The sequence below is a fragment of the Corythoichthys intestinalis genome, chromosome 17 (genome assembly GCF_030265065.1).
Source record: "Corythoichthys intestinalis isolate RoL2023-P3 chromosome 17, ASM3026506v1, whole genome shotgun sequence".
NCBI lineage: Eukaryota > Metazoa > Chordata > Actinopteri > Syngnathiformes > Syngnathidae > Corythoichthys > Corythoichthys intestinalis.
Window position 1 is genome coordinate 13964985 of NC_080411.1, and position 16354 is coordinate 13981338.

The window sequence follows — 16354 nt, forward strand, 5'->3', positions numbered from 1 at the left end:
AAGCATTTATTTACAAGAATTTTCAACTTAAAAAGCTCTTTGTTTCGTGACGGCCGCCATGTTGGATTACACAATACCGTAACTTTTGCTTAAAATATTTACATAAAATGAACGATAAGTGCCCGTTTTTTGTTTTTAACCAAGAATTTAGACTATTTTACATTCATATCTATAGAAATTCCGCGATTTAAAAAGCATACGACATGAGAAAAAAAGTCTTAAATAGCATTATTATGTGAATAAGAATCATATTTTGAGACGATTCGACTACATACAACAATGTAGCAAAGCGCAGATGACGAGAAATTAGTCTTTTAATTTGCCGGTTAGCCACGCCTACCATTATAGGGCTCTAGCGTCCCCAACAGGTGGATGACGTCAGCGGGAGAATGGGCTCATCGGTTTTACTATTGAGCCCATTAAGGGGGAATTATTCAGAACGAGGAAAACGCGACGAAGAGAGCCGCAAAATGTCATTGTTTCAGTCTCTCTGCTCCAATATTTTTACAGGATATTCTTTTTATCCAAGTATTTTTCCGCTATAGCTAAATAAACGGCTTGAGAAGGACCAGTCAGTCCGTCGAGGGGGAATTATTCATAACAAGGAAAACGCGACTAATAGAGCTGCAAAATGTCATTGTTTCTGTCTCTCTACTTCAATATTTTTACAGGATATTATTTTTATCCAAGTATTTTTTTCCCCAATTGCGAAATAAATGGCATGGTCATGACAAATAACAGTCTTGTGCTAAATGGAATATGAAATAATAAAACTGCACTTATTCAGGACGACATGGCAAAATTACACCATAATGGTCAAAACTGTCGACTTCATCTTTACTGTCGCACCTCCCGAACGATATTTTATGACACCTAAATCGGGCTTATATCATTTCCCTCCCCCGGCTTTGAAGAATGTAAACAAACCAAGAGGCATGACAGCTAGCCGACATGCTAACCCGAACCGAGTGATGTTTCAAAGTCTTCGAAGCGGAAAATCACACATAACTAGCCCGGAACTTTTGACATGACGACTGGGTTGTTGCTTGTCCTCGCTGATCGGCAAACCGCCCGGCGGAGAGCAGTATACAGTTCGTTCCCCGGAGGAGGGCGGCTGCAGTTGTTGTGCAGCTAATGTGCATGAGGAGAGCTTTTTACATGCCTATCAATTATCAAACGTAAGTAGTCCTTTATTTAAAGAAAGTTTGTAGTGTTTACTTTGTAATCACTGTATTCGCGGCTATTTTTAACACAAAGTTGCAATTTCTGATCGGGTGGAAAATTTGACAGAACATCGGGCACACCAAGAGTGCAAAAGCCGAGTATAGTGCTCGCCCGGCGGGGGTATGTGCAACAAGGAGCATGTCAGCCACAAAATGCAAGCCACCTCCGTATTAAAATGATCCCAATATTTGACATAATACAAAACAAGATGTTTAATCACTTCCTCTTAAGTCCTAATGTCCCACAGTAGTAGGGCTTGTTTTGGCCAATATCCACAGTGAATGGAAACCTTTTGAAACTCCAAAAAGGCGCAAACGCCTCTCCCTCATACAGCAAGATTTTTCTGCAGCAGTTTGGCTGGCGTGATGCGAAAAATAAATGTATTAATCCGCAAAATCAGCTGAATCCTTAGTTCTTCTCCTTCAACAGTACGGCTGTATAGTGAAGAGGACTACTTCTACCGTACACGTCACAGCGCCCTCTTTCTCAACTCGAGACTGTTGCCGGAAGTCACTCATTTTCATGGCGTGGGATTCAAAAAACTAAATAAATATAGCGATCGCTTCCACACACATCCAAGTGGTCCATATCATTCAGGAGCATAAAATATCGCGTGTATTTTTAAATAAACATGCTTTTTCGTGTCACATGCCCTTTAAGCATTTATTTACAAGACAACTTAAAAAGCTCTTTGTTTTGTGACGGCCGCCATATTGAAGTTTGTATCCCTACACAATAGCGGAATTCAAACCAAATAAGTTTGACAGCCCTAGTTTTTAGTAGACGTCATATAAAACTAGACAAAATTAGTCTTAGGTTTTCGTCGACAAAAACTAGAAGAAGACATATACATTTTGAGATGAAAAAAATACGAAAAGACTAAAATATGACTAAGAATAATAAGTATTATCGTGCAAAAGACTAAGACTAAAAGGCAAGGCCATTCCACAACAGACTCGTTGTGTCTTTGTGTCGCAGCGTCACCATGGAAACGGCCTAAAAGTTTTATTTTTTTACAAATCATTTCCAAGCCCTTTCTGCCATATGCTTCCTGTTCCATCTTGCTGAAGATATGGCAGATGCAAATTTTCCTGCGCTACCTGATCCTGTGTCCAGAATGTTTCCTCCGTGCAGGACCAGAATCAAGACGTGGATTTTGGACGGCTGAAGACACTGCTGAGAAGCAAACAGATAGTTACATCTAACCAAACGGTCTTTATATCATCCGTATCATCACGTTGCACGAAAATCACCTCGGTATGCGTCTCCTCGTTGGTCATGACACCAAAGTCCCCGCCCGCCTCAGGATACAGCGACTCTGCGACAAAAAAAGAAAAGACCTCCCCTCGTCACGCAAGACCGAGACGCGACACACCGAGACGGGGGCAAAACGGCACGTTACCTTGAACCTCGTCCACTTCGATGGTTTCCATTTTGTCCATCAGGTCATTGGAGCTCCACTTCGTGATCTCCTTGGGTAACACTTCCTCACCGTCAGAGAAACCGTCTGAAGAAAAAATGGGCGAGTGGCTGGCTCGGCGTCCTCCTTCTGCACGGCTGGCTTACCGTGCGCATCAAAGAACTCGTCATCTGTGCTGTCGTCCGACTCCCTAGCGATGCTCTGCATCCTCCATTCGCTCAGGCTGTGATGAGAAGGACTTCCTGCGGGGATGTCAAAAAGGGGACACCTAAGTTTAATGTCTTGAGATGAAGATAAAATCATTTCGGCATCTTGTAGCACACTCATAATCATGACTGGCTGCCAATCCGTTTTGAAAAGTCGCTGCTCGGCGCTCCAGTCAAAACGGATTGGACGTCTAGCTTAGCGAATGAGCTAAACGAGTGTCCATTCCAGGGTGAATTAACATGCGCTGACTTACAAAACCAAACATGAACAGGTGAATTTGTAATTAGTACCTACCTCCTCTCTTGGACGACCTATTGGAGGATCTGGAGGACGTGGACCACTGCTTGGTCAGCTCTCCACGGCCAGCCAGCGCCGCCCCAGGTTTGACTCCGCCTGCCTCGACGGGAGATCCGGATTCGACGACCAGCCCCTTTTCCTGGTCCTCGGCGGCTGGGCGGCCGTTGGTCTCGGGTACGCCTTCCTCGCCAAGGCTGTACTGGGCCATTTTCTTGGCGAGGGCCAGCTGGGTCTCTAGTTCCAGCTGCCGGATGTCCTCCATGGTCAGGCCGTACCACTCGTCCTGCCAGCACCAGGCCTGGCGGTGGGCTCGCACCATGACTTTGCGTAAGCCTGTTTAGAGACATTTTTAACATCAGAATCGTCTTACTAAAGCCTCGTAAGTCATTGGCTGTCATTGACGGCGCGACGAACATTCATTCGCCCCTCCCAGTCAAAATGAATGGATGTCTAGTAGGGCTGCAGCTAGCGAATATTTTAGTAATCGAGTCATCGACTGAAAATTCTATCGATTAATCGAGTAATCGGATAAAACATTTTCTTCTTTAGGTAAAGAGCAATTATAAATATACATGACAAAAAAAGACATTTAATCCAATATTGAACCATTTTCAGTCAATCAATGTCTTTATTTTCCATGTACATTGTTGAAAACAGCCAACAATTGCATCCAAGATGTGACTAGAAAAAAACCCTCACTGCTTTCACTCAAAAAAACTTCTAGATCTTATAAAAAAAAACTATATTTCTTACCTAAAAATGTAATTACGCTTGATAACACACATCACTTGAAAGCTACGTGTTTTTCCCACGAGTTTCAATTTAATTTCTATTTGTGTCTAGCTATTTTTAAGTTCAAGTTAAGTTTTAAGTTAGTCTAAACCAGTGCTTCTCAATTATTTTCTTCCAAGGAAGCCGTAAATGTTTCGCGCCCCCCCCAAACTCTCTGCCGCCACTGTAAATAGTATCATTTGTCTATAAAATTACTATTATAAATACGCATCTGCCTAACATTGTCCTTTTTTTTCTAATAAAGAAAAAAGTAACTTAGATCAACTTAAAATAAAGTATAACTTTATTAACATTGTTTTGTTTGTAACAGAGAAGACTTGACGTGCATCAATTTGCCTGAATTTTTAAAAAAAGTCACATCCAAACTGTAAAAAATATACTCAAGGTACATTTTTGACCATTTGATACAGAAAAATAAAATGTAATAAAATCAGTAAGCAATAACAAATTAAAACTGATTAGAAACATTCACTCATGAGGACAATATGCCAAAAAAATTGACTGAAAAAACAAAACTGAATGAAAGAAAAAAAAGAGTGTACTTGGACAGGACAGTTTTTATTTTTGCTGCTCACAGTATTTACCTCCTTTGCAATGGTGTGGAGTTATTTTGCAATGAGGATGCTAACAATGCTCACTGGATTACTGATATAACACTGACAAAGCAGGACGATTGTTGGCAATATTCGGCACGTTTTCACTGAAAAACAATCAAGCGGCTTATCAATGAGATTGGGGTCTAATGTCTTTAAGTGGCGTCTTAATTGATTTGGCTTCTGGCTGTCCGCTATAATTATTTTTAGACACAGTAAACAGTGGTCTTTCCTCATCACCCACTAAATTAAAAGTCAAAGCTAAAAGGCAAACAGCACGAAATAAGCGCATTCTCGGCGGCCGAGGTAGAACCGTAGGTGAGGGCGGTCGTCGTGACGATCCCAAGCCGAAAATGGCACTTCTCGGGGGGCGACGTTAGAACCGGACAAGACAGTGGGTCGCTGCGTGAGTGAGTCCGGTCGGAAAACGGCGGTGGCACACTGCTCTTCATATCCGTTTTCTGTGTGTGCTGAGTGCTCTTCCTTAGTTCAAAAATACTGCGCGCACTCTGAAAATGAGAGCGCCACTGCCACCTACTGAGTGGATGTGCAAGTACACTTTATTCCAGTACGGCAAAAAAACAAAAAAAAAGCATGTTCCCCGAGGTCACATGCGCCCCCCCTGCCATTGCTCTGTGCCCCCCTAGGGGGGCGCGCCCCACTATTTGAGAAGTACTGGTCTAAACTGTAAGCACTGATAGGATTTTGAGTTTTTGCAGTGTTCAAAATAAATGGATGATACCTGCTGTATTGGAGCACATTAGGGACCAGTGCTACTTGGTGTTTTATTCAGCAATGACTACTGAGCTAAAACTGACAGGTAGCTTTATTATGTTTTAATTTTACACCCTCATCACTCTACAGCGTTATGTTTTTACAGATTAAATAAAGCCTGTATGTAAGACATGTGAGCCACGCATCGACAGTGGTCATAATCAATAGAAACCTAGCCCTCCGAAGGGCGAACGTTATGTGAGCGAGTGACAGTAACGTTATATTTATTAGCACTGAGAAATGTACTGCTTAAAGATGGTGACTGTTTACTAACGCATTTCACATGTAGTCCTAAATGCATGCAATATCTATGCGACGCATCGGACACTACCTGCTACCACACTAGCATCATGCGGGCGTAGTTTTTAGCAACGTCGCGTAGCTTGTAGCGGCTGTCGGCTGCGGTAAGTTTAAAAAAAAATTTTTTTTTTTTTTTTTTTATTGCTTCTTTCTCTACGCACGTGGCATCAGCGCGTTGTCCTGCATTAAAAGTAGTCCGGGCAAAACGTGATGCTTAGAGCTGACAAAATTCAACAATGCCTCCAGGTGAATAAAATGACTCGGATCAGTTTTTAAACTCGAGTTACTCGAGTTTCTCGAGTATTCGTTTCAGCTCTAATGTCTAGCGTTGTCAATGGCATGCAATGAGTTAAACACGATGATAGAAAAACAACTTTAGAATGTTACTACTGTTTTTATTCATTTTAATTGCATTACACATCACATATTTAATTTATTAATATTGTACTCATTTGCAATGTCATTCATAATTAGGCTGCAACAACTAAAAATCTAAAATCTATTAAGAAATTATTTGCCAACGAATTTGAGAATCGATTTTTGCTGGCAGCTATGAGCAGTCCCGTTTGGGTCCTTGTTTGTGTGTAATATGAGGCTGTGTGCGCGCCAGCGATTAGAGCAAGAGAGAGAGAGAGAGTTCACTGCTACACTCAGGTTGGGTAGCTGAATCAATAATATTGAGAAGTGTCTAGAGTTAGATTGTCTTTTGTGTTGTTAGATCCAGTGTGCCTCCGTCAGTGGTGAGTAAATGAAGCCAATTGTATTTTTTGTATTCTTTGTTGATGAGACGTTATTACTTAGCACGGAGTGCTAGGCTAGTTAGCGATTATGCGAGTAGGTGTCTGTTTGTATTGTGTTTTGGAGAAGCATATTAGTACTTGAGTTACTGTTAGATAGTAAAGTTGTCTCTTTTTATAAAGAAACCACACACATAAACCCATTCATATAACAACCACCTTTGAACACAAACACCCATTAAATTTGTAAATTGCCATTCAAGAGAGTGTGCTTTGAAATTGGATTTGTATTGTATTGATGAAGTGTTTGATGAAGAAAACTAGTGATTCCTCATTTTTTGCAGTTAATTTGGACCAGAACCCGCCGCAATAAATGAAAAACAACGAAGTAGCACCCCCCCAATTTTTTTTTATTTTTTATGTGTGTTCACTGTATGTACCCTAATTTACGCACTATAAGGCGCACCTGACTATAAGCCGCAGCCCACCAAATTTGGCACGAGAACGGCATTTGTTCGTAAATAAGCCGCACTGGACTATAAGCCGCAGCTGTCCTCACTGTATCATGGGATATTTACACCAAAAGATATTAACCGGTACAACCTTATTTGACAGCGGCATCATACGACCGACTGTCATAAGACCAAATGAACCATCATTAAACTTTGAACCAATTAGTGCAAAGCTTTATTGCTTCAAGAAACTTCATCTGGCCATCACTGCTCCCTTGGGGGAGACAGTCAACCTCTGCTGCCACCTGCTGTTGACATCCAACATGCCTCTTAGCATGCATTGCAGAGCTACAGGTGTAAATAACTATCAAAAATCATGTTCTGTGCTAAATATTTCTTCAGTTACTGTTCCAATTGTTTCATCAATTGCTCGTTATGGTATTTGCTAACACTTTATTTGACAGTGGTGCCAAGACTGTCATTACACAATCATAATTATGACATATCTCTGTCCTGAGCATTCATGAATGCTTATAACAGATGTCATTAAGTGTTATCCGGCAAATTATCTCACTTTTGAATGGATGCAAAAGATCCAAGATGGACAAAAATTGAGTTAGTGACATAATTTGCCAAATGACACTTAATGACATAAGCATTCAGTAATGTCCATGATAGTGTCATGTCATAATTTTGATGATCTTATGACAGCCTTATGACACCGCTGTCAAATAAAGTGTTACCACAAAAAAAAAAAAATCAACAAATAAGCCGCACTGGACTATAAACCACAGGTATCAAAATTAAGGAAAAAAGTAGCGGCTTATAGTCCGAAAATTACAGTATTCAGATTTAGCATTGGAAATATATATAAGAAGTTTTTCACTTTTTTTCCCCCAATGTATATTTTAAAAAAAACATATATACGTATAACTTAATATATAACTTATGGCGGAAAACACAGACAAGACTGAAAAAGAAGTTTCTGCTCATGCCCTCGTCTTTAAAAGAAACTTGTATTTTAAGCCAAAACAACTGTTGTGTTTGATAGAACAATATGTCTATATGCTTCCATAGCAGATTCATGGCGCTTTAAGCCCCCGAACTATTTTTAATTTGTCCGGATTACCTTGGAAACCCCCGTTTACAGACGTCGCGCAACCGCTTTTGTTTCAACCCAGCCATAAAACGAAGGTAATTAATTACATTTATTATTCAAAATGTCTTTCATTTTTCGTTTGAAAAAAAAAAAAACGACTTAAAAAAATTATTCGCTTGCATATTTTAAACTTTTAAACAAATAATCGGTCCAAAAAAAGTTTAAAAGGGTAAAAGTATATGAAAAACAAAATCTCGACCACTCCTTGATGTCTGCACTTCTGCATCGCGACCCTTGTTATATTACCATGTTTTAGAGCAGGGCGGTAAACCGAAAATTTACCGTCACCGAAATTCTTCACGATGACCGACGTAATTTTGACCAAGTCGGTAAATTCGGTAATTTAATAAAACAAGAAAATATTGTCTTTTTATCCCGCTTTGACGCTGTGTTGTTCGGCTATGTTCATTCCCCTTTATGAAAGCAGACAGTGTGCGTACGTATGGAGTCACGTGGTTTTCAGGAAGCCAATCAAACAGAAGCCCGGTCGGCTAATGCTAACGGCTAACGCTAAAAGTAAACAGGATGGAGTCGGGCTTAAGTTAGCTAACTTAGCTTCGCCAAACTTTCACCCGGCATTAAGTAAACTCTTGGCGGGTTCCAGACGGGCTTTCACCCGCTGTCCTCCCTGGTTCTAACAGTATTAGGAGAGGATGCTTTCAGTGCGTTCTTCTGGTAGCCAAGCCACAGGCTAACGCTAGCAGCTAACAATGGCTACAAATGAACGTGAAAGAGTCGGACAGCGGCTCTAACCTTGCCGAAACGGCTGAAATTAATGAGTGGACTGGGCACGGACTTCATGTAGAAATCATCATGTCGCGTTATTTGGCATCTCTGTGTGATTTTTCTGAAAGCTTTCATGATGGTAAAGCACTCAGCATAAAGTAGCCTAATTCAACAGTGAAGCTTATATATGACAGTTTAATGGCCACAGCTATTTTTCTGTATGTGTTTGCTTTATTCTGCCATCATAAAACCTTAAATGTTTCATTGGCATCAGAGCAATACAGCTTTAATCTGGTTGTGTCTGTGTGGACGGTGCATGTATTAAAAAATGTTTCGGGTGTGTTAGAATGACATGTTTGCACAATCATCATATTGATTTTTATAATGTTGTCCATTTTCCAAGTCATACAAGCTGTTATAAATGTTCACACTAGAATTCTTATTGTTTACAAGATTTTTTTTAATACTTAATATTTAGACTGCATGGGCAATTGTTAGATTGAAAGCTGGTTAAATAAATTTAACGAGAAACGGTTAATTTGTATTTCATGCATTTATTCAAATTTTCAAATTATATAACAGTCTGCTTGGGCGAATTTATCGTCATTTATCGTCATCGAGGTAAATCTGCTCAATTTATCGTGATACTTACTTAAGGCCATATCGCCCAGCCCTACCATGTTTCATGAATAAAATCCCCCAAAAATCCAGCTGTGGCTATTCACAGCTGTGTCTTGACACTCAGTGATACATGCCCCATGGAGTTTTTGGATCGAAACAAGGTAAGTACGCGATAATATTTCGTTAAAGTCATGGTGCCTGTAATTCTGCTCTCGCGTGCTCTCACCTCCAGATAGGGTTTTGCTGTTTAAATTTTTTTTCTTTTAAATGCACTCCTGTTCAAAATTTTCCTTCCCCCAGAAAATTGAGATTTTAAGCTTTCCAATGATGTATCACACATGGATATAGGACAATTTTGAAATCTGGCCAAAGTCACCTGAGTGTTTTCCACCAGCATAAAAAAGCCCCAAAAACTCAAAGAAAAATGCAGTAAATGTGTGCACGTACCGACGTCGTGGATGAAGCGTTCGATCTTGGACTGCATGCCCCAGTAACGGAACTCCACTTTGCACAGTTTATAGGCGCACATGACCGAGCGGTCGCCGGGACTGCGGGTGATCTCCTGGATCCAGTCCTCGGACAGCGGGCCTCGCCTGGTCTTCAGTGAGCGGTAGAGTCGGGGGTCTTCCTCCGCCAGGTACTCGTGGGGGGCGATGTAATCCTTGACGATGTCGATGGGATCTACGGGAGAAGGCGGCGCTCGACTCAACCTTCGTTCGGATTCCGCTTCCGTGTTTGAGACTCACCTACTGTGCGCTGTCTCTTCTCAGCAGAGGACAGGCTGAAGACATCCGATTGGTCGCCAGTGTCTGGCATGTAGTACGTCTCGATGTCGATGGAGAACTTTTCCACGAACGGACACGTGTACCTGAAGCAGAATTTTCGTGGAAGGATTTTTATGTTTTTTTAATTTATTTATTTTTAACAAACTCTTTGGCTGCTGGTGATGGGGATAGTCGCCCAATCCATTTGAAGTGTGATTCAAATGGATTGGACGTCTACTAGTGATAAACTCAGTCTAATTCACAAGAGAGGAATGATCGGACGTCACGATTGGACGTCTATCAATGTCAATGGCAGTGAAAGTGTTAAGATAATTAAAACAGAACATTGAAAAGACAATTTTTAATTTGAATTGAATATCTACTGCCCGTAGTTGGCTGGGATAGGCTCCAGAACCTCCGCGACCCTTGTGAGGAAAAGCGGCATGGAGAATGAATGAATGAATGAATTGTATATATTCTCAAATAAATATGATAAAAAGATAAAATATAGGAATGAATAGGACTACTTTTTTTGTTTTTTAATTTGAAAAAAATGCTACCAAAAAATGTAAATATTTACTGTTTTTTTTCTTATTATTTCTTATTTAATAATCATTAAAAACATATATATATTTATAAAATAATTTTTAAAAAAAGATGAGTGACTTCTGATTTTTTAAATGAAAAAATTCAATAGAAATTAAAAAAAAATTATAAAAAAATATTATAACAATGAAAATATATTTTTAATATAACTTAAAAAAGAATAAAATAATTTTAAAAAATACAACATTAATAAACAAGGAAAATATTGACTGTATTTATATAATTTGACTCATTGAATTTAAAAAGAAATAAAAAGACTTTTTTCTTTTTATTTGAAATATTTTAGATTATATCAAATGAATAAAAATTTAACATAAGGATAAAAAAGGAATTTACACTTTTTATTCCCTTTATTTAAAAAAACTAAATGCAATAAAAAAAATATAAAAGTTAAATATATATATACATAAATATAAAACATAAATACAAAATATAAATATATATCTAGATAAAAAATAAAAATAAGAAAATAGAAATTACAAGAAAAAAAATAAAAAACAAAAAAGATATATATTGATTATTTTGAAAAAATACACAAATAAAAATAATGTATTTAAAATATTTATATAAATATAAAAAATAAATGAAAAATTATGAATAAAACAGGAATATGTACTGTTTTGATTTTTTTTTTAAGATCAAATCTTTTTAATAAATAATCTGATAAAAAAAATTACTGAAAAAAACAGCGATTCCTCTTTTTTCACGGTAAATGGGGATCAGAACCCGCTGCGAAGTGAAAAATTGCGAAATTTTATTTTATTTTTTTGTGTTCAATGTAAGACAGGTTTTTTCACTTCTTTTCCCCTCCAAAGTATAATTAAAAAAAACTTATATATACATGTAATAAATGTTTTTTAAGCACTTCAAATGTAATATGTATGATGTTTTAAACATGTTACTTTCCAACAGAATTATTTTTAAACAAGGATAAAGTTTGAAAAAATCGCTTGTCTTTATTAAATGCTTCATAGAGTGAGTCCACTCAAATACGCTCAAGCTGCTCACCTACACACAATCAGTTACCACAGCAATTGTTTAATAAGTCAAACGTTGATTGACGCTTTGAAGTTTCGGTTTACAAGCATCTCTATCAAGATTGAACCTTAAATTCTGTCAATCCTTGTTAACTTTAACAAGCAACTCCAGTGCACTGCATTAATTTTTTTAATTGGAAAAAAAATCTGGGCTGATGGACTGAGGGCGCGAAGTTGCGAGGGATCACTCTATTTACTGTATTTTCTGTTATTAATAAAGAATGTAAAAGAATTAATACAAAACTTAAATTGTTGTATTGTATTTGAAATTATTAACTACATTGTGGACATCAGATAAATAAACAAGAGAACATATACTGTATTGATTAGCTGTTGATTAATCATGACAGCCATAATGTCAAAAAATATCATTTTATATTCCACCAGTAGTTGATTGCAACCTATTGGATATACGAAGTACAGCATTTCCGCTAAATACGTGATGATTGAATATGATTGAAAAGTCCCACCTTGTGCGTGTGTACGGGTAGGCGTTCCATGACTCCTCCTCCACGCGCAGGGCGGCCTGAGGCAAGATGGAGCAAAACCACGACGGGATGTGCTTGCCGATGTGGTAAACCTTGTGGGTGTACTGGCCCGAACCGCCGGGCCCGTCCTGGTAGGGTTTGTTCTCCAGGATCTCCACGCCGCTGCCCTCGCCGCAGCTCTCTTCGCGGCTCTTTTTCTGCGGGCCGTCATCAAGTGACAGGGAAGCTAAGCTTTAAAGGTGCAATGAAATACTACAGCGATTGACTTGAAAATGATAGCGGAGCATGGAAAAAGTGACATAAAAGGCTAAAAGTGCCTGTGACACGAAAAAGCATGTTTATTTCATAATACACGCTGTATTTTATGCTCCTGGAAAAAAAAGGGACCGCTTGGATGTGGGTGGAACCGATTGCTATATTTATTTCGTCTTTTGAATCCCGCACCATGAAAATAGTGACTTCCGGCAACAGTCTCGAGTTGAGAAAGAGGGCGCTGTGACGTGTACGTACGATGGAAGGAGTCCTCTTCACTATATAGCTGTACTGTTGTATTAGAAGGACTAAGGATTCATCTTATTTTGCGGATTAATACGTTTATTTTTCGCATCACGCCAGCCAAACGGCTGCAGAAAAATCTTGCTGTACGAGGGAGAGGCGTGTGCGCCTTTTTGGGGTTTCAAAAGGTTCCCATTCAGCGGTGGATATTGGCCAAAACAAGCCCTACTACTGTGGGACCATTGGACTTACCAGGAAGTGAGTTAACATCTTGTTTTGTATTATGTCAAATACTGGGATCATTCATGTAGGTGGCTTGCATTTTGTGGCTGACATGCTCCTTGCCCCCTCGGCCGACGACCGGCGGCTTTTCGCACATCCCCCTGTCGGGAGAGCACTATACTTGTCTTATTCCCCTCTTCACGTGCCCGGACTTTTGTCAAATTTTCCGACCGATCAAAAATTGCAACTTTGAGTTAAAAATAGCCGCGAATATAGCGATTACAAAGAAAACACTACACTTTCTTTAAATAAAGGCCTACTTACATTTGATCATGGATGGGGATGTAAAAAGCTCTCCTCATACACATTAGCTGCACATGTTAGCTGCACAACAACTACAGCCGCTCGCCTAGACAGTCTCTCTGGCTGTTTACGACTTCGCCGTGTAGTAACGCATTATTTTGCCATATTCGTGTTGACCATTTGGCAGCTACACGCTCCTCCAACGTCGGCCAGTTTGTTCTGCGGTCATTGTCCAGCTGCTTCCCCGGCGAGCTCTCCTGTCCGTAGTAGCGGGGGAACGAGCTATATATTGCTCTCCACCGGGCCGCGAAGACAATCGACAACCCAGTCGTCATGTGAAATGAGCCGGACCAGTTATGTGTGATTTTCTGCTTCGAAGACTTTGAAACATCACTCGGTTCGGGTTAGCATGTCAGTTAGCTGCCACGCCTCTTGGTTTGTTTACATTCTCCGAAGCCGGGGAAGGGAAATGACATACAGTGGGGCAAATAAGTATTTAGTCAACCACTAATTGTGCTAGTTCTCCTATTTGAAAATATTAGAGAGGCCTGTAATTGTCAACATAGGGAAACCTCAACCATGAGAGACAGAATGTGGAAAAAAAACAGAAAATTACATTGTTTGATTTTTAAAGAATTTTTTTTCCAAATTAGAGTGGAAAATAAGTATTTGGTCACCTACAAACAAGCAAGATTTCTGGCTGTCAAAGAGGTCTAACTTCTTCTAACGAGGTCTAATGAGGTCTAACGAGGCTCCACTCGTTACCTGTATTAATGGCACCTGTTTTAACTCATTATTGGTATAAAACACACCTGTCCACAACCTCAGTCAGTCACACTCCAAACTCCACTATGGCAAAGACCAAAGAGCTGTCGAAGGACACCAGAGACAATATTGTAGACCTGCACCAGGCTGGGAAGACTGAATCTGCAATAGGTAAAACGCTTGGTGTAAAAGAAATCAACTGTGGGAGCAATTATTAGAAAATGGAAGGCATACAAGACCACTGATAATCTCCCTCGATCTGGGGCTCTCACCCCGTAGCGCCAAAATGATTGCAAGAACGATGAGCAAAAATCCCAGAACCACACGGAGGGACATAGTGAATGACCTACAGAGAACTAGGATCACAGTAACAAAGGCTATTATCAGTAACACAATGCGCTGCCAGGGACTCAAATCCTGCACTGCCAGACGTGTCCCGCTGCTGAAGAAAGTACACGTCCAGGCCCGTCTGCGGTTCACTAGAGAGCATTTGTATGATCCAGAAAAGGACTGGGAGAATGTGTTATGGTCAGATGAAACCAAAATAGAACGTTTTGGTAGAAACACAGGTTCTCGTGTTTGGAGGAGAAAGAATACTGAGTTGCATCCGAAGAACACCATACCCACTGTGAAGCATGGGGGTGGAAACATCATGCTTTGGGGCTGTTTTTCTGCAAAGGGAACAGGACGACTGATCTGTGTAACGGAAAGCAATCATCATCAGCAAGGGCATTGAAGATGAGACGTGGCTGGGTCTTTCAGCATGACAATGATCCCAAACACACAGCCAGGGCGACAAAGGGGAGGCTTCGTAAGAAGCATTTCAAGGTCCTGGAGTGGCCTAGCCAGTCTCCAGATCTCAACCCCATAGAAAATCTGTGGAGGGAGTTGAAAGTCCATGTTGCCAAATGACAGCCCCAAAACATCACTGCTCTAGAGGAGATCTGCATGGAGGAATGGGCCAAAATACCAGCAACAGTGTGTGAAAAGCTTGTGAAGAGTTACAGAAAACGTTTGGCCTCTGTTATTGCCAACAAAGGATACATAACAAAGTATTGAGATGAACTTTTGGTATTGACAAAATACTTATTTTCCACAATGATTTGCAAATATTTAAAAAAAAAAAAAAATCAAACAATGTGATTTTCTGTTTTTTTTCCCACATTGTGTCTCTCATGGTTGAGGTTTACTCATGTTGACAGTTACAGGCCTCTCTAATATTTTCAAGTGGGAGAACTTACACAATTAGTGGTTGACTAAATATTTATTTGCCCCACTGTAAGCCCGATTTTGGTGGCATAAAATATCGTTCGGGAGGTGCGACAGTAAAGGTGAAGACGACAGTTTTGACCATTATGGAGTAATTTAGCCATGTCGTCTTGAATAAATGCATTTTTATTAGTTGATATTCCATTTAGCACAAGACTGTTATTTGTCATGACCATGCCATTTATTTACCTATTGGGGAAAAAAATACTTGGATAAAAAGAATATCCTGTAAAAATATTGGAGTAGAAAGACTGAAACAATGACATTTTGCGGCTCTCTTCGTCATGTTTTCCTCGTTGTGAATAATTCCCCCTCAATGGGCTGCATACTAAAAGAGATGAAAACGTGACTCCGCTGACGTCATCCACCTGTTGGGGACGCTCGAGCCCTATAATGGTAGGCGTGGCTAACCGGCAGATTAAAAGACTAATTTCTCGTCATCTGCACTTTGCTAAATTGTTGTATATAGTCGAATCGTCTCAAAATATGATTCTAATTTACATAATAATCCTATTTAAGACTTTTTTTCTCCTGTCGTACGCACTTTAATAATATAATTAGATCCTAATTAGTCTGCCTTTCTCAACTGCATTGGCCCCGCCCACTAAAATTTCTCCTTACAAAAGAGGATGTCACACCAAGAATGAGCTGCAGATTTTGCTAGCCTGCTATCCACTAGGATATCCATTTGAAGCAGGAAGAATGGCAGCAAATGAATGAACTTCCAATGGATTGGACGTCTAGTGCCGTCAATGGCTGACAAAGAGTTGAGCAGTGTCTGACCAAGCCATTTACTTGACAGTCAAGCGAGTATGCGGTAATTTAGTATTAAATGGGGGGGAATGCATTTTTTCCCCCAAAAAAATCGAGGTATCGATACTGGATCAGAATCGGCAGAAAGTGGAATTGTGCTCCCAAAGGCAGCAGATGGCAGATCCGCTATTTTTTTTTTTTTTTTTTAAAGGCCGAGTCTGAGATGACAGCAGCCCGGCCGGCTCGTTGTCAAGGCAACGTGGCCTCGGCCGACGAATGACGGCGCGCTGATGTCACCCGTTACCGAGGCGACCGGCACTCGGCTGTGACGCCGTGCCGGAAAAGGAGGG

The 16354-nt window shown here is 40.0% G+C and overlaps 1 protein-coding gene across 7 annotated transcripts in view; it reads right to left on the reverse strand.

Annotated features, from left to right (window-relative positions):
* Positions 1–16354, reverse strand: part of LOC130905349 (membrane-associated phosphatidylinositol transfer protein 2) — a 71409-nt gene that overhangs the window by 41870 nt on the left and 13185 nt on the right. For 6 of the 7 annotated variants that reach the window (XM_057818659.1, XM_057818658.1, XM_057818655.1 and 3 more), the window contains exons 3-10: positions 12180–12394; positions 10049–10170; positions 9750–9983; positions 3146–3481; positions 2791–2886; positions 2627–2731; positions 2478–2542; positions 2325–2400 (exon numbers count right to left, since the gene is read on the reverse strand). In XM_057818659.1, the coding sequence (XP_057674642.1) occupies positions 2325–2400; positions 2478–2542; positions 2627–2731; positions 2791–2886; positions 3146–3481; positions 9750–9983; positions 10049–10170; positions 12180–12394 (1249 nt within the window). The remainder of the gene's footprint in view (positions 1–2324; positions 2401–2477; positions 2543–2626; positions 2732–2790; positions 2887–3145; positions 3482–9749; positions 9984–10048; positions 10171–12179; positions 12395–16354) is intronic. The other variant, XM_057818654.1, reaches the window with a different exon arrangement.